The 19,013-nt window shown below is 38.0% G+C and overlaps 1 protein-coding gene across 2 annotated transcripts in view; it reads right to left on the reverse strand.

Moving 5' to 3' along the window:
* Nucleotides 1–19,013, reverse strand: part of RBM25 (RNA binding motif protein 25) — a 47,430-nt gene that overhangs the window by 3,993 nt on the left and 24,424 nt on the right. For both annotated transcript variants that reach the window (XM_080650280.1, XM_080650279.1), the window contains 11 exons: nucleotides 18,319–18,372; nucleotides 18,008–18,091; nucleotides 14,347–14,633; nucleotides 12,551–12,773; nucleotides 12,353–12,442; nucleotides 9,900–9,973; nucleotides 8,288–8,438; nucleotides 5,650–5,974; nucleotides 5,008–5,282; nucleotides 2,234–2,332; nucleotides 209–256 (listed from right to left, as the gene is read on the reverse strand). In XM_080650280.1, coding sequence (XP_080506406.1) covers nucleotides 209–256; nucleotides 2,234–2,332; nucleotides 5,008–5,282; nucleotides 5,650–5,974; nucleotides 8,288–8,438; nucleotides 9,900–9,973; nucleotides 12,353–12,442; nucleotides 12,551–12,773; nucleotides 14,347–14,633; nucleotides 18,008–18,091; nucleotides 18,319–18,372 — 1,710 coding nt within the window. The remainder of the gene's footprint in view (nucleotides 1–208; nucleotides 257–2,233; nucleotides 2,333–5,007; nucleotides 5,283–5,649; nucleotides 5,975–8,287; nucleotides 8,439–9,899; nucleotides 9,974–12,352; nucleotides 12,443–12,550; nucleotides 12,774–14,346; nucleotides 14,634–18,007; nucleotides 18,092–18,318; nucleotides 18,373–19,013) is intronic.

Below are 19,013 nucleotides of genomic sequence, written 5' to 3' on the forward strand. Positions count from 1 at the left end.
ATCAGTTTGATTCCTGGTTAGGGTACATGCCTGAGCTTCAGGCTAGATCCCCAGTAGGTGGTGCACAGGAGGCAGCAGATCAATGTTTCTCTCTCAGGGATGTTTCTGTCTCCACTCCTCTCTTTAAAAATCAATGAAAATGTATTTTAATACATACATACATACATAAATAAATAAATGTATTAATAACACTGAATTTCTAACTTACCATGGCAACATCATCTAAAATGCTCTGAGGTGAACTATGAGCCATAACCTAAAAGAAATAAAAAATTATAATTTTGAAAATAAATAAAAAACTATCAACCAACCAAAAAAGCAAGATAGTCAAGTAATTTTAAGATTCTTTCAAACTAGTATGGGAATTTCTTGTGGATGAATAATGTTTCTATAAATTTCTTAATTCCCCAAATCCCACTCTCTGGAATGGAAAATTGACACCATAACTTGGGCCCTTAATCTCTACAGTATCTGTCTTCTAATTCAAATCCACTCTTACAAGTTTTAATGCTACAATAATTGTAACTGTAAAGGGCAACCTAAATCTGCTACTCCTAATGTTAAAATAGGGAGAAAAATAGCATTTTCTTAAATGTAATTAGTTATTCCTTTCCAAAAATATGATACTTCTACTGTGATGTCTTAGAGCAGTGGTCGGCAAACTCATTAGTCAACAGAGCCAAATATCAACAGTACAACGGTTGAAATTTCTTTTGAGAGCCAAATTTTTTAAACTTAAACTTCTTCTAATGCCACTTCTTCAAAATAGACTCGCCCAGGCCGTGGTATTTTGTGGAAGAGCCACACTCAAGGGGCCAAAGAGCCACATGTGCCTCGCGAGCCGCAGTTTGCCGACCACTGTCTTAGAGGATACTTGTAACTTACACTTTTCTTTGTTGGGAGGTTTCAAGAAGATTGGGGGAGTTTCAAGAAGATATCCACAGCATAGTAATCAATTAATAAATTCTAGAGGCCCAGTGCATGAAATTCATGCACAGGTGGGGACCCTAAGCCTGGCCAGTGTTCAGGGCGCATCGGGGCCAGACCAATTGGGACTGGGTCAATCGGGGCCTGCCAGCTACAGGGAAGGACAGAGAGGGAGGGACTGTGGGAGGTTGGCCGCCGGCCCTTGGCCTCCCTGGGAAAGGGGCCACGTTTGCTGCCACAGATCCCAGCCCAGGGCCCGAAGGACCCGGCAGGGTTGCAAGAGGAGGCGATGGTCGCCAGGCTGGGCACAGAAGGAATGGACACTGGACGCCGCCATCACGGTTCCCTGCCCCCGCCACCGCCCCTCCTTCCCTCACTGCAGCACCGCCACTGCGATGGGTGGGCACCAATTGGGGCCTGCCAGCTAGGGGTGGGAGGGGAGAACAGGGCACAGGAGGTAGGCCACCGTCCCCAAAGAGGGAGCCAGCTCTTGCCCCCCCCCCCCCCCCCGGAAAAGGGGTAGTGTCCACCGCCACCCACCCCCGGTTCCCTGCCCCAGCCTGGGGGCAGGGTCAGAAGAGGAGGCCAGGCACAGAAGGAACTGACGCCGAACGCCAATGCCTGCCATTGACACCCCACTACCATGTGGTTTTCTGCCTCTCCCGCTCCTCCTTCCCTGGCTGCTGTGCCCTGCTGGCTGAGGGAAGGGACAGGGCCTGCTGGCCTGGGGGAAGAACGAGGGGAGGGACTGTGGGAGGTTGGCTGGCCAGGGAAAATTGGCTGTGGGAGTGCATTGATCACCAGGGGGCACCTCCTGCCTTAAGTGTATGCCCCCGGGTGGTCAGTGCACGTCATAGTGACTGGTTGTTCTGATTGTTTGGTCGTAATGGTCACTTAGCCTTTTATATAGAGAGATTATGCTCTGCCGAAAACTATTTTGCTCCTCCTCCAAAGGATGGATGACTGACAAAGAAACTGATGAGACATGCTATCAGCTATCTCCACAACACCTGAACTGTACTTCAACACCATTCTAACCATTAAGACAAGAAGGGGGTGGGGCAAGGCATTCTCAGGGGCAGGGAGAGAGCAAAATTGGCAGCAGCCAGCAATTCTACCCATGAAATGAAAGCATGCAGCATAGGGGTCTGAAATAGGGTGGAGGAATTCATTTAAGTAGCCATGAATCTCTTAACTGAAACTCAACTATCATGGACTTAACCCTGCAAGATATTTCATTTTAGAAAGTGTCTAACATTTTAAAGTATAAAACAAATGTTGCGGATGAAGAAAGAAAAAGACTAACCTTAGAACAAACAAAATCAACTAATGTAGCTTCTTCTTCACCTATGTATTCTATAATTTTCTTATTAATCCAAGGTCTAATTCGTCGTTCCATCAATATCTGAAAAATAAAGTACGGTTACTAAATTAAAGAAAATTTTTATTACACTTCAAAATAAGTCTAAAAACGTATGATTTTTTTCATAACATTAAAATATAATCTTTCACACTGGAAGAGGTATATATCAAGATACATTTACTTCTAATTTATGAAGACTTCAAGTACCGAGGAGAAACCAAGATGGCGGCATAGGTAAGCACCTAAACTGCTGCCTCGCACAACAATTTCAAAACTACAACTAAAAGACAGAACGGACACTATCCAGAACCACAGGAAAGCTGGCTGAGTGAAAATTCTACAACTAGAAGGAAAGAGAAAAGCTCACAGAGAATTGGAGGTACGGCAAAGGGTCTTTGTGCGCGCAGAGAGGAAGGGCGGCTGAGAGCCTGGCTGACTTTCTCTGGCGGAAGGGGGAAGGAAGCCCCCGACCGCACTGAACCCCAGTTCTGACTGCACTGAACCCCAGTTCCAGGTGAGCCCCTGGGGACCCACGCTCTTGTGGGGGGAGTCTGGACTCTCGGGCGGAGACTCCGGAGCCGGGGAAGTCGGAGGACTGAAAGCGCGCACGCACGCCAGTGCACACAAAGGCGTGGAAGGGAGTCGGAGGTTTCTGACTCCACTGGGCCCCAGTTCTGACTGCACTGAACCCCGGTTCCAGGCGAGCCCCTGGGGACCCACGCTCTTGTGGGGGGAGTCTGGACTCTCGGGTGGAGACTCGGGAACCAGGGAAGGCGGAGGACTGAAAGCGCGCGCGCGTGCCAGTGCGCACAAAGGCTGCGGAGGTTGCCACAGGCTTTCCCTAGTGGAAGGGAGTCGGAGGTTCCTGACTGCACTGAACCCTGGTTCCAGGCGAGCCCCTGGGGACCCACGCTCTTGTGGGGGGAGTCTGGACTCTCAGGCAGAGACTCAGGAGCCAGGGAAGGTGGAGGTCTGAAGGCGCGCACGTGCGCACAAGGGTAAGGCTGACAGGAAGCCAAGACTGAGACTCCACCCCATCCAAGCTAAGCACAGAGGCTATTGCAATTTGGCAAGTCTAATCCTATAAGGCTGTCTCCAGCACCGAACTTCTCCCAGCATAGACACAGCTGATCCTTACAGCCAACTGGCCTGGAGGTCAATTCTTCCCAGTGATACCAACAACAATCAAGACTTAATTACAACAAGGCTGTACACACAGTCCACAAAGGGGTGCACCAAGAGTGTCCACCTCAGGTTAACTGGGGAGGCAGACCCACTGGGCCATATTGGAAACCTAGCACACAAATCTACCTTACCAACTCAGGGAAGAGTGAAAATGCGGCGTCAAAGAATCAGATCACAAACGAAAGAAATGGAGGAAAACAAACGACTGGATATAGAATTCAAAACCACGGTTATAAGGCTTTTTAAGAATATCCTAGAAAAGGCCGATAAATATAACAAGACCCTCGAAGATATGAAAAAGGACCAACTAGAAATTAAACATACACTGACTGAAATAAAAAATATTATACAGAGACCCAGAAACAGAATAGAGGAACACAAGAATCAAGTCAAAGAATTGAAATACAAAGAAGCAAAAAACACTCAACCGAAAAAGCAAAAAGCAAAAAAAAAAATCCAAAAAGTTGAAGATAATGTAAGAAGACTCTGGGACAACTTCAAGCGTACCAACATCAGAATTATGGGGGTGCCAGAAGAAGAGAGAGAGCAAGATACTGAAAACCTATTTGAAGAAATAATGACCGAAAACTTCCCCCACCTGGTGAAAGAAATAGACTTACAAGTCCAGGAAGCCCACAGAACCCCAAACAAAAGGAATCCAAAGAGGACCACACCAAGACACATCATAATTAAAATGCCAAGAGCAAAAGACAAAGAGAGAATATTAAAAGCAGCAAGAGAAAAACAGTTAATTACCTATAAGGGAGCACCCATACGACTGTCAGCTGACTTCTCAACAGAAACTATGCAGGCCAGACGGGAGTGGCAAGAAATTTTCAATGTGATGAATAGCAAGAACCTACAACCAAGATTACTCTACCCAGCAAAGCTATCATTCAGAATTGAAGGGCAGATAAAGAGCTTCACAGATAAGAAAAAGCTGAAGGAGTTCATCACCACCAAACCAGTATTATATGAAATGCTGAAAGGTATTCTTAAAGAAGAGGAAGAAGAAAAAAGTAAAGAGAAAAATTATGAACAACAAATACATATCTATCAACAAGCGAACCTAAAAATCAAGTGAATTAAAAACCTGAGGAACAGAATAATCTGGTGAATATAATAGAATCAAGGGCATAGAAAGGGAGTGGACTGATAATTCTCAGGGGGAAAGGGGTATGGGGGTTCATGAAGTGACTGGACAAAAATCATACACCTATGGATGAGGACAGTGGTGGGGAGGTAAGGGCAGAAGGTGGGGTGGGAACTGGGTGGAGGGGAGCTATGGGGGGAAAAAGGAGAAATAATTGTAATAATCTGAATAAAGATTTACTTAAAAAAAAAAATAAATAAATAAATAAATAGACTTCAAGTACCACCACTAATTTCTCCAATAATCTACTAAATTCTCAGCAATGTCAAGATTCCAGCTACATTATCATCACTACTTGTCATTAATGGCATCGACTGAATTTGTATGCTATACTCAAAACTACTTACAATAAAATGGTGAAATACAATTTACTACTCACTGAGTCCACAATAGACCAATCCAAAGGATAAGCAAAAAGCTCAGGTTTGGCTGTAGGGATTTTCTCAATGAGACTCTTAATGTGTTTGCGCTTTTCTTCAGTGTTTACAGTGCCTTTGGCAGCATTTTTATCATCTTCACCGTAATCCAAGGGAACCAGTTTCCTTTTTCGGGGTACATCATCACTGTCTTCATCCTCAAATTTGTTAAAGACACTATCTACAGGGAGTTTCTTTCTCTTCACAGAATTAGGTTGACCAGGACTATTGGAAGCACCTATAGTAAAAACACTCTATTAGTATGATGACTTCATTTTGAAATGTTACATTTTATAACCCACCATCCCCTCAAACACAGTGCAAAATATACTTCCACAAATCTCAGAGAAAGATCCCAACTGTAAAAAATAACTCACTACTCACAAGTGCTAGCAAATTTAACTTTTCATTTCTTCTCAGAACTCGAGGCAGCTGCAGATATAGGAGCACTAGCAGAACTATGAAAACAATAGTGAGCTAGAAAGGCATTTTCGAATTTTTTCTGTCTACCTACCAAGCAGCACATAATTTATTTTTCCTTAAGGCAAAATTTAGGTGTTTGTAGAGGGGAAAATAAAGAAGAAAGGAAACAAATGCTAACATACCCAGTTTAAGACTCAGTCCTATTTTTGGCCTATGCTCCTCAGGTTGTTGTTGATCTGGCGAATTTTCATGAGGAATAATAATACCACAGGGAGACTCATCCCCAGGAGTGTTGGGGGTTGCATTGCCACTGGCAGAGGAAACAGATGGGGCAGAACTGATGGGCCTCAGAGTTGGTTTAAGACAGGGCTTCTGCTCCGGCTCTTCTTCCTCTTCCACAGGTTCCTCTCGTTTTTCTTCTTTCTCTTGCTTTTCTTCTTCCTCTTCTTCTGATTCTGGTTCTTGCTTTATTTGTGGTTGTCTGCGCCTCTCAGCCTCTTGTTCCATCTAAAACAACAAAAATATTATCTAACTCAGACCACAACTATACTCAATTCAACTGGCTTTTTGTTTTATATCTATAATAATAAAAGCATAATATGCTAATTAGACCAGATGTCCTTCTGGACAAAGCCGGGGGACAAAGCAGAGGCGGCAGAAGCGCCCTGGCCTCAGTGGCGGATTGGGGACAGGGCCAAGGCCCTTATACAAATTTCTTGCATCGGGCCTCTAGTTATCTTTATAAAAACCTCTATTTTTCTTCATTAATAGTGAAAAACATTGCTCACTTCTATAATCAGAAAGCTAAGTAAATCTGTAAAGTAGATGAGATACTTTGAAAATTTTAAAAAAGATTTTACAAACATTATCATTCTTCAGTGGTATTATAAAAACCCTTCAGATTAACAAAGGTAAATACAAAATAAATAGCTGGCTACGTCAAAATATAAAGGATGTTTCTATAATTTTATTGAAGACATTATAGCTAGAGTCCTGGCTGGGTGACTTAATTGGTTGGAGTGTCATCCCATACACCAAAAAGATTGCCGGTTCAATTCCTGGTCAGGGCACATAACTAGGTTGCAGGTTCAATCCCCAGTCGGGGTGGGTTGGGAGGCAGCCAATTGATGTTTTTCTCTCTCTCTCTTAAAAAAAAAAAAAAAGAAAAAAAATCAATAAAAATGTGTCCTTGGGTAAAGATTTAAAAAAGAAAAATAAATTATTAGTATAACCAGAAGTTTTATTTCAGAATAGTATAGACCATACATGAGAGGAAATTCAAATCCTCAGCTTTGGTCATACACAATCATTTCTTTCTTTCTTTTTTTTTTTTTTTTTACTGATTTTAAAGAGAGGAAGGGGGAGAGAGGAGAGATAGAAACATCAATGATGAAAAAGAAAAGAAACATAAATGATGAGAGAGAACCATCGATTGGCTGCCTCATGCACAACCCCTACTGGGGATTGAGCCCGCAAACCAGGCATGTGCCCTGACCAGGAATCCAACCATGACCTCCTGGCACTCAACCTCAGAGCCACACCAGCCGGCCACAATTATTTCTTCTTCCTAGTTAATGACTAAGGGTGGTAGCCACCTCTGCATTCACGAACAATTTGACAATGGAGTGAATTTAAGACTCTTAAGGCCTATAACAATATGAACATTCCCCTTGAAATTATGAAAGATAAAATAAAATCATCCCAACATAAATGTTACAAGACTAACAATATGCCACAATAGAAAAAAGGCATGAGGGATATAAATTGGTAAGATTCTGGATGGAAGATTACACCTGATTTAAAAGCACCAAAAAAAGCATGTAAATGATAATCCCACTCATAAAACTTAAGTCTGAGTGGGGTATATGTAACCTGTGTGGTAACATTTAAAAAGTAACTACTCATTTATAATTATTATAACTGGCTAACAGAAGTCAGGTGGTCTTTAATCTCATTACTGTGTCTATGTTGTCTGAGCTTTCTATTTACTCATGTAAACACTTTATCAACAGAAAAAAGAACACTATTTCATTTTGAAAAATAAAAGGGACATGTAAGAAGACATGGCTTCTGTTAATAAATAACATGCAACAGATTTTAAAAACTTTGTATGACACACTCTATTCCTAATCAGCATGGGGTATGCCATGTCCTATGACAGTCTTTTCCCTTTAAATGACAAACTGTTCATAAAAAAACATTTTTTATTTTGGAAACAAAATATTTAGGGTAACAGTGACACAAGAAACTCAAACCACAAAAGCACATTGTAAAAAGTGATTTCTAGCTAAGTGTCATTAAAAGACACTTATTTAACATAATACTTCATAGAAATAAAAGAATAAATCTGAAAGATTTTTAGAATGAGCCAATACTGATTTTGTGCAATAATATAAAGAAAAAGTAGTAATAACCTCCCCAAAATAACAAGACTCATGGAGCATTAAAGTACATTTCCCTTATAAACTAAACCACATCATAGTTAGCTTAAGATGACATGACACCAATATCACCCCAACAAATTTAATAATAAAATAAAATAAAAAGGCCCGGCCAGCATGGCTCAGTGGTTGAGCATCAACCTATGAATGAGGAGATCATGCTGCAATTCCCAGTCAGGGCACATGCCCAGGTTGCAGGCTCAATCCCCAGTGTGGGGCATTCAAGAGGCAGCCAATCTATGATTCACTCTCATCATTGATGTTTCTACCTCTCTCCCCCTCTCCCTTCCTCTCTGAAATCAATAAATACATATTTAAAAAAAAAAAAAAAAAAGATGACTTCATGATCTTAAAATATCGTTACGTGATAGTAACTCACCCTCTGAAGCTCTGCATCTGGATCCGGATGCCCTTCTGCGAGAAGTCGCTGCCTGATTTCCTCTAGCTCTTCCTTCTCTCTTTTCCTATCCCGTTCATCTGCTTCCATTTCTTTTTCCCTGTCACGCAATCTTTTCTGAAGAGCACTTCCTCTGCAAAAGAAATCATAACAGGCCTTATTTAATACTCAGACGATCAATTAATGCACATGATGTCATCAAAAGCACTTCCTTTCTACACTAAAACTGCATTCTAAAAGACTCAAGACCCTTCATGTTATGTATCTGCAGACATTGTGATCTCTACGTGTTATTGTTTAATAAGTGAGCATTGTCTTGTCACTTTTAACCATGCCTCATTGTTAAGTCTTTCTAAATAAGTATCTAAATCAAGCAGAAAAGTAGCTTTCAGAGAGAAAGAAAGTTCTCATTTTGTGCCTATTCCACAGGGAAACCCCAACACATAACCTGTGTTTGCTTGGATGCTAAGCTGTGAAAAAGTAACACAAGAAATAATAATAACACTAAGAAAAGATCTGTATCTTCAATTAAAATAATTTCTCTGTGGAAGAAAGTGAAAGAATCAAGAGAAAGCAGAGGTTCTCTCCATCTAGCACTTTATTATACCTCAGAATGTTGAAATTATATGCTATTTTATGATTCAATAACTTCACTTTTTTTGCATTTTCCAAAACATCAAATTCTTGAAATTCTTTCCATTTAATTTGCTAATTGTGATGTTTTCGCACCCGAGCATTAAACTTACCAATATATTAAATGCCTCTATTACATGCCTGGGTCATGTGAGGCACATGAGAGATTTTTCAGAAGTAAAAATATTGCCCCTATCTTCAGGGAAATTATAGTCTGGAGTAGAGGGAGCCAAACAAAAACAATTTTATGACCATGCCATAAATGCTGGAATGAAAGTAGTTCAGAAGTGCCATGGAAACAAAGAGAAGAGGGAAGGCAAAGGATTCACCAACTCTCACTTCACAATAATATATCAATTGGTTGGGAGAGGAGGATGGAAGGGTAGTTCAGATTACTGTGTGGCATTCTTTAAATCCTTGAAGAAAACAATTTCTAGACCACTTTAGACAGTTATAAAGATCAATTATAACTTGCTATGAAAATTGAACCTCTTGCCTAACTGGTTTGGCTCAGTGGATAGAGCGTCGACCTGTGGACTGAAAGGTCCCAGGTTCGATTCCGGTCAAGGGCATGTACCTTGGTTGTGGGCACATCCCCAGTAGAAGGTATGCAGGAGGCAGCTGATCGATGTTTCTTTCTCATCGATGTTTCTAACTCTCTCTCCCTCTCCCTTCCTCTCTGTAAAATATCAATAAAATATATATATTTTTTAAATTGAACCTCTTTAAAATACAGGAAGAAAAATTTGTAATACTAGAAATGTCGATTCTTTGCCAACAGCGCTTCCCCCCACTGCCCAACCACCCACTCCAGAAAAGCCTATCAGCTATGGGGGTGATTACAAGATGGAATATGAAGATTTCGTTCTTTATTCCGCTGAGTGAACTTGCACTCTCTGGTAGACAAGGGGAAAATATAGCTAATAAAATGCTTAAAAGTATGAGTTCATAAAGCATATACCTATAATATTTGGGATCATCTCTATCATCATCATAATCTTCTAAGAATTCTTTTAGTCGTTTAGCTTCTTTTGCCTAGAAAGGATAAAGTGCAAAATTAACATAAAAGTCATTTAAATTACACCCTCCCCCTTTTTTGGGAACCGATTTTTCTTATCCATACCATTTGAACTTTATAATTCTCATATACTTCATATGTTAAATGAAGTATATAAGAATAAAAAGTATGTCTTTTGTCTTTTACTCATAAGACAAGTCAGAATTAGGACTTATCTGTAAAATAAAAACCAGAGAGCATGCTATAATAAATTTGCTCCCTGAATATAATCTTCAAAGTACAGTAATTAATTTCTAATTAATGAAACCAGAGCATACCAGTAAACAAAACTGAAAGTTATCTTACTGAATTTGTTAACTGAACAAAAATATTTTACGCATTTTCATTTGTAAATGATACTACAAAGTACTTTTTGTGAAATGCAGGATTAAAAATTTAAATCATGTTCATGCATCAATTTAAAGGTAATGCCTATCTCACTTGAGTACACAAACCTCTTATTCCTATTTTTGGAATTTCAAATATACAACAAATATTGTATTTAGTAGCAGATATACCTAACAATTATATATGTATATATAATCTACATCTATCAACAACTATTAAATCTATGTACAAAGCAGGTAACGGTAGGTTTCTGACTACAGTAAAATCTTAACCTCTTCATCCAGTTCAAATGTTACCTCTCTATAAAGACTTCCCCAATCTAACCATCTATCCATGACCAACTCCTCCCCCAGTCTCTCTGTACTCCCAAAATGCTGTGAACATACCTGTACCGTACCTTAAACACTCTCACACATGCTATATTTAGTACCTTATCTCCCTGACAATATTACCCACTTATTTCTAAATTAGAAGCAGTTTATTCTTGTATGCCCAGTACTTAGCACAAGGCTGGGATATAATGTATACTCAAAATTCGTCAAATGAATAAAAGTAGACTATCAGGTAGCAATGACAATACAAATATCTAAGTAAAACACAGGAGGGCCCACAAGGTAAATACTAAAACAAACATAAGTTATCATTCCATAAGAGTGCAGGAACTTCCAGTTTTTACATCAGATATTTCTGTAACTGGAACATTTTTATAATAAGCAAATAACTGCTTTGTAACTATTTATTTTTTAAGTTTCCAAATAAAAAAATTAATAGGAAATTTTTTTCTAGAAAGATAGGTTTCAGATTTGCTTATAGGAAGCAAAAATCACTTTAAACCTATTTCACAATTATTTCTTCAAATACTTATGTCTTTTACTATATTATTCTCTTCCTACTTTCTAACCTAGGGATGAAAAAGAAATCCTAGAATGGGAGCTACAATCCAGGGAAATAAGAAGTATTTTAAATAACTCTATAACATTAGTGGATGTACTATTCAGAACACCCATACTATCTAGCTAGTTGCTGCATGCACCCTTTTGGTTACTTACAAAAATTCCCTCTATGTCTCATGTTCAAAACTATTTGAAGAAGATTCCTAACTTCAGTGAAGTTTTTGGAAGAATAATCTCCAAACTGGAGATAAAGAAACTTTCATGAAATTCTGGCAAAGACAGAACACATGGAACATACTACTGAAGCAAATACTATGATAATATATTTTTGACATTTTACTTAGTAACAACCTAAATCAATTGTTCACTGTTACAGTTTATCAAATAAAGCAAATGTGAAAAACAAGACGTATTTTTTATGATTATTATATAGTCAAAAGAATAAACAGTAACCTAAGGAAAACCTATAATCCATAAATGTTATATAAAGACAATAATTTTGACTTATAAAACCAGAAGTCTTCTGAGGACACTCTTTCATCCATCCCAATGTACCAACCAATTCAGAGTATCTAAGCTTCTTCAAATTCAAAAATGGTGCAGATTCTTAATCAGAGAACGTTCTATAAATTCTCATTTTATATATTACTCTATGACAAATTTACTTTGAAAGGATGCCAAAAGATAATTTTGTGTAGACAGCAACAATGTGAAAAATAGAAGAAAAAAAGATTTTGGTGAACTGAAAGTGTCTCAAGGTTATTTGAAATATATAAAAATAGCCCTGGCCGGTTTGGCTCGGTGGAGAATCGGCCTGCGGACTGAAGGGTCCCAGGTTCAATTCCGGTCAAGGCCATGTGCCTTGGTTGCGGGCACATTCCCAGTAGGAGGTGTGCAGGAGGCAGCTGATTAATGTTTCTCTCTCATCGATGTTTCTAGCTCTCTGTCCTTCTCCCTTCCTCTCTGTAAAAAAAATCAATGAAATATATTTTAAAAAATATATATATATATAAAATTATACTGGGAACTTGTACAATTATAGTTATTTCTAGTTAACAGAAAAGATTTGACCTCATTTATATCTGAAAATCACTTATTTTTAACCTAGATTATTACCATTTCTCTTCTCCTTTCCTCTTCTCTTTCAGCCTCTTTCTCATACTCCCGGGTTTTCTTCCGTTCTCTGATTTCCCAATTCTTAAGGCGCTAAAAACGAAGTTGTCAGAGCTTTAAAAATGTACACAAGGGTTCTAAAATTTTTGTATAAGCTATTAAGTACCCAACTTTACCAATATAAGCATTTCCTCAAATTACCTCTTGATAAGCAGCTTCTTTCTCTCGGAGTTTTCTTTCAAGTTTTCTTCGTTCATACGCATCTTCTTCATCCTCTTCTCGATCCCTCTTCTTGTCTTTTTCTCTTTCTCGCTCCCGTTCCCTTTCACGCTCTCTTTCTCGTTCACGTTCTCTTTCTCGTTCACGTTCTCTCTCTCTCTCTCTTTCCCGCTCCCGTTCCCTTTCACGATCTCTGCTCTTTTCTCTACATAAAAAAAATATTTTTAAAAATCTGTCATTCTCCTTTTTGTTTTCCTTTAAAAACCAAGGTAGAGTACAACATATATTATGAAATATACAAACTAACAAGCCAGAATTCAGTATTTGATTTCTGCAAAACTGCAAACTCCTCTATATTCATCAGAGGCACAGAATATAATTGTAGCCCCAAATTCTGAATTCAATGTTAATGCATATTGGTATCTCAGAAAATAAACCAAGAAACCCTAGATGTAAGAAATACAAAGGGCTTCCCTAGCTGGTTTTGCTCAGTGGATAGAGTGTCTGTCTGCAGACTGAAGGGTCCTGGGTTCAATTCTGGTCAAGGGCACATGCCCAGGTTGCGTCCTCAACCTCCAGTAGGTGGCATGCTGGAGGCAGCCGATCAATGATTCTCTCTCATCATTGATGTTTCTCGTTTCTCTCTCCTTTTCCCTTCCTCTCTGAAATCAATAAACATATATATAATAAAAAAAAAGAAAGAAAATACAAAAGGCTAATGAACATATTAAAAAATAGTGTATTTCACTAGTGGTCAAGTAATGAAGGAGATAGAAGAGTGCTGAGAAAAGAGCATTTTGTCATGTTACACGGATAAATTACAACTATATTTAGGAGCAATGAAAAGTTCTCAACTATTTAATATGAAACGATAAAACCAAATTGTAGTATAAGATATAATGCCATGAATCTAAATACAAATATATGAAACAATATACTGTTCTGTAGTAAAAGTATAAAAACACTATTTTATATATGTAAAATTCTCAATAATAGTCAAAAGGATACTGGTTATTCCAAGGGAGATGGAAAAGAAGAATTTTAATGCCCACTAAAGATTAAGAGCACTAAACTTCCAGTTCCAGTAACTAATTAACTTACTTAAAGGGGACCTCCCCTTCAGCTACAATCAGATGGAAAATCTGCAAGCCAAAAATGTGTATTTGAAAGCTAGCTTGAAAAAAACCAAAAGCTGTGCTTTTTCTCTCTTCTCTCCTTCTACTCTCCCTTTTTCTCTTCCTTCCTTTGCTCATTTTTGCTCCCTCATTCCTAAAGAATTTGAGAATATCCATAATTGAAATCAATATAATTAAGGAAAATTTCTAAATACAACAAAACAAAAAGATGAAATTACTAGGAATTGTAAGAGAGTAAATTTAGAGTCTGGGAGGTGAGTTGTGGGCTTGCAGTGAGCTATAGGACCAAATCGACACCAGAGGCTAAAGCTAGAGCTGATTTCACAGTATAATGGACCTCAATGAAACGGTGACTAGAAGAAAAAGGCCACCGGCCCAAAAGGACAACAGAATTCAGTCTGCCCAGGACATTGGATGAACAGTTGGTAAGTTCTGGGTCTGTAAAAACTGGCTTAAGACAGAAACTAATCCTAAAATTAAAATTGTTATTTTCACCAATGTTTTACAAATGCGATACAGCAAGCCAGGCATGCTCTGTGGCTAAGGAAGTTCTCATCACATAAATGTAAGTCATCCTACAAAGTGCTAACCTGCAGTTCAATTAAAGCTATCACGAAAACAATAATTTCTATAAAGCCTTACCTTGATCGACTCCGATCCTTATTCCGATCTGAACTCCTTTCCCGATCGCGGTCACGGTCTCTCTCTCGATCCCGATCCCGATCTCTCTCCTTTGTCCGGTCACGATCCCTATCCCGTTCTCGTTCCCGCTCCCGTTCCTTCTCCTTTTCTCGTTCACGTTCTCTTTCCCTTTCTCGTTCTCGTTCTCGCCTTTCTCGTTCCCTTTCACGCTCCCTCTCTCTTTCTCTCCGTTCTTTCTCAATTTCCTGTCTTTCTTTTTCTTTTTTGCCTTTCTCTTCTTCCAGTTTCTAGAAACCAATAAAAGTACTTTTAGAATTAATCTGTAGCTCCAGTATTCAGATTTTTCCCAGCACAATTCCCAATATTGGGAACAACAACAACAAAAAAACCACTGGTACTTTGCCATTAAATATTTGTGGTTTTACTTGACAAATTAAACTGAAGCAATCACAAGACTAGATAGATTTCGTGCAAAACCATATACTCTACACAGACCAGGAATCTCCAATCTTGGATGCTGGGAGATTGTGTCAAGTGTGGCTAGCCACTCAATGATTATATAACTAAAATGACCATGAAGAATGTGTTGGTTCATAGAGTTCTAAAAAGACAATCACTTAGCAAAAATGTGATTCTTCCCATTATAAATTTCTGTAAATCAGTGGGATTATGGATACTAATTTCAAAACACAACTTGCCACTACCTAAAGGTTGTGGTTAAGGGTTTTAAAGAGGAGGTGGAGAAGAAGAGTCAGGTCTGTAACGCAACTAAATAATATGTCTTCTGGTATGCCCACCCTCCAAAAGGCAAGGTAAATTCAACCAAGATCTGCCTATCTATGGAAACATTTACTCCCACCATTACAAGATGGACAGCCCACCAAATTCAAAAGTTTGAAAAATCACTCACTTCAAGCAAAAATTTTAACTTAACTGTAAAAGCAACATATTTGTGCCCATTATGCCTATAAGACAATAAAAATATATCAACAGTGATAAATCCATCCTTGGAAGGAATGATTGCATATTAACTTACAGATGCTGTGTTAGGACATGGATCGCCAACACTGGATTAACCTTGCCTACAAGCTATGTTTCTGGGAGGAAGAGCAAGTACATGGTTCACAAATAAACCAAATTAACAAAGTCAGACCAAGTTTGTACCCTGACAAGATTACCAGTGTACCACACGGTTTCTATACAAGCTCAGAAGAAGAAAAAAATACCCCAAACAGGAAAAACAAAACAAAACAAAAACAAAACACATTTATCCCTTTGGTTCCATGTTTAGAGTCACTGAAATGAAATTTAAACTGTAACAATAAAATGTTCATTTTTTCTTTTCTCAGTCATGTAAAGCATTTAAAACAACTTTAAAAAGCAATCTTACCTTTTATACTCTTTTTCTCTTGCTCATGGATCAGAGAACTGATAGAGGATTATGAAAGAAAAGCTAATGCATGAAAAATCAATATATTCAGCTACTGAGCCAGTCTGTATCAAAGTAGAATGCAGGCAAAGCTAATACTGAATACATTGAAATTACAAAGGAAAGAGAAAAAGAAATGGTAGAAAGAGGACAGAAACTAAAAGCTATTTAAAGGGGCAATTCTAATTTTTGAAACAGTTCTAATGGATTGTAAAAATTTAAATTGTAAAACGAGGCTAGACTACATAACACTTACCTCAGTGTCATACACTTATAAAGAAATTTGTTTATTTCTGAGATAAATACTTACAGATTATTTTAGCTGTTCCAATAATTTCTTTTGTAGAATTCCTCAATTATTTTACTCTTGCTTATTCACTGCACTACTTATTTCTTAGGTGTATAGTTTCACTTATGTAAGTAATAATTTGTTTCAGAACTCATTGAAAGTTTTTGTTCTAAGTAAATGAAAAAGTGAGTGAATCTGGTCCATACTAAATGCATTTCTAAAAGATTATATATGTGGTAAATAGATACACACACATATATGTATTTTAAGACAAAGACTGAAGAAAGAGGAAATGGAGACTAAAATGATATAAGGAAATAATGAAGAGGAAAGAACAGAAAGAAATCATAAATCTTACCTTATTCTCTCTTCAGACTCGTCCGTGCTGTAAATGGACGCCCCCTGCCACGCTGATACCCTGACAGTCTGTGGTTATTTAGTAAACTCATACCAAAACATGCAAAGGTTCACTGAGCTCATTTTTTGTTACTCAAGTTTTAAACGTTTTCTTTAACCATCCACCCAATAACAAGAACAGTTTTTCATTTTGACCTTTTTGTTAAAGCACATTTTGGAAATTCAAAACATTCCCCCACCCACCTTACAGTGAAATAAGCCTAAGGCAGTCAAATGCCTGACAGCTTCTCAAACTCTGAAGCAAACATCTTGAAATAATTTTTTAAAAACACCATTTTGTCATATTTTACCAATGACATGACAGGGTTTAACAAATAACAAAAAGGGGGTAAACCACACACACAACTGTATACTATTTTCAAGCTTACTCAGACCCTGAGTTTGAGTATTAAACATAATCAAAAGTAGTCCTCTAAAATGACTTCCCACACACTACCCCTTTAACTAAAAATTAAGTTGAGAGAACTGCATTTGTGCTTTTATTCATATTTAATTCCTGAAAAAGCACTGTGTATGTGAGCTAGGGCTGGGCATGAATAATAAGTGTTCAGCAGCATTGATTCAGTGACATTAACTGTCAACTTGGATTTTTGAAAGCAGTAAGAAAAAATAAAAGAAAAAATGAATACAACGTTTCACTGAATTAAAGGTCACTCAGTCTTATGTGGAAGAACCAGTAATATCTTAATATCTTTAACATCAAAATATATTTCATGCAGTTTTTGCATTTCACTGTCCATAAGCATCAAGTTCAACATCAGCGAACATTCACAGATGCACTATCATTGAGAGAAGCTTTCAATAGGCAAAACTCGTGAGATTTACTACACACAAATACCCATTTCCAAGCCAGTTACCCCTTTGCATATTTTTCTGAGGGGGCATCCATAAATATAATAAAAAACAGAAGCTCATACTTACATCCTATTCCTTGTTACTTTCCAAGCTGAGTGTTTCATCTTGCATTAGTCACCATATGATCTCTATCATAATGGTGGGGGTCAATGAATAGATTAGCTTTATGGGCATTTACAGTTCTTCCATGCATCTAAAATTTGGTAAGTCTGGTAATCACTGACCTACTTTTTAAAATCTCCCCCTCTCAAATTAAATCTATACAAATATAAACCTTAATTTTTAACCTCAGCTCTAAAGAAAAGGTTGTCCTAAGATTAAGTTAAATAAATGCCCCCAGAAATACACTACAGTGTATGTTATCCTGCCCCCTTGAATCTAGTTTAAATCTGCCCTTGATGTTTATGTTGAAACCTAAAAATAAAATTAGCTTTTATTCATATTAAAGTGAGATGACTGCAGAGTAGACAGTAACAACAAAAAAAATTAAATATATGTCAAGGTCCACTTTAATATGATATTGGTTTTGTTTGTTTCTATCTAAATATCAATTAAACCTAAAAAAGCATTTAAATTTATATCCTAATGTAAGGTTGATTTTTTTTTGTCTGTTTGCTTTGGATTCTGTAAAAAGTCTAGATTGGTATCAAGTGAAAAAACAAGAATACTACCTTGTGTGTATCTCTGAATTTGCTGATCTCTCGGGATATCAGGTCTCTTTTGTCTTCTTCCATTTCTATTGCATTTATATCTTCCTAAAAGACAGGGGACAGGAGGCAACGCATAAAGATCAATCTAATAAAAAGTAAATGTTAGATATTCTGTACAGGTCTTACAAAAGATAAGAGTAAATAAATAAAAAGAACTTATATAGTAACAAATGTAATGATCTGAGTTAGTGAAAACTCTGGTAGACAAGAATTACAAATCTGACAATTAGCAGTGAACACAGTTATTGTCAAAGGCTTCAATGTAAACAAACCTTAGTGATGAGTGGATACGGGATCAGAGGTGCCACTGGAAATCTGCGGAAAATCTGCAAAAATATCCACAAAGATTTTTTTTAAAAAACACAAGAGTTCACATTAATCTGCAAAACAATGCTATTTTATACTATAAGCAATGCTTCTGGGGCATTTTCTTTCTTTTTTTTTAATATATTTTATTGATTTTTTACAAAGAGGAAAGGAGAGGGATAGAGAGTTAGAAATATCGATGAGAGAGAAACATCGATCAGCTGCCTCCTGCACAACCCCTACTGGGGATGTGCCCGCAACCAAGGTACATGCCCTTGACTGGAATCGAACCAGGGACCCTTCAGTCCGCAGGCCGACGCTCTATCCACCGAGCCAAACCGGTCAGGGCTCTGGGGCATTTTCTTGATTTTAAATTACATGATAATAAAAATATTTCACTCTCTATAACCTCTCCCATCACCTCCTCTCCCTCTAACTTCCCTAAGCAACAGAATAGGGAGGGTCTCATACTAGTGGCGCTTTTTTCTTGACCCAGATATAGGAAACAATCATACCAATAAAATGTATCCATAATTCCTGCCATAGAGCAGGATTTCTTTGATCCACTCTTCCTAATCCATATCCAACATATATGTCTAGTTACTTTCTCCTTTCCCATTAACCTCAATTACACTGTACCTGATTAACTCTACCAATTACC

This window comes from Plecotus auritus (genome assembly GCF_963455305.1).
Source record: "Plecotus auritus genome assembly, chromosome: 1".
Classification (NCBI taxonomy): Eukaryota; Metazoa; Chordata; class Mammalia; order Chiroptera; family Vespertilionidae; genus Plecotus; species Plecotus auritus.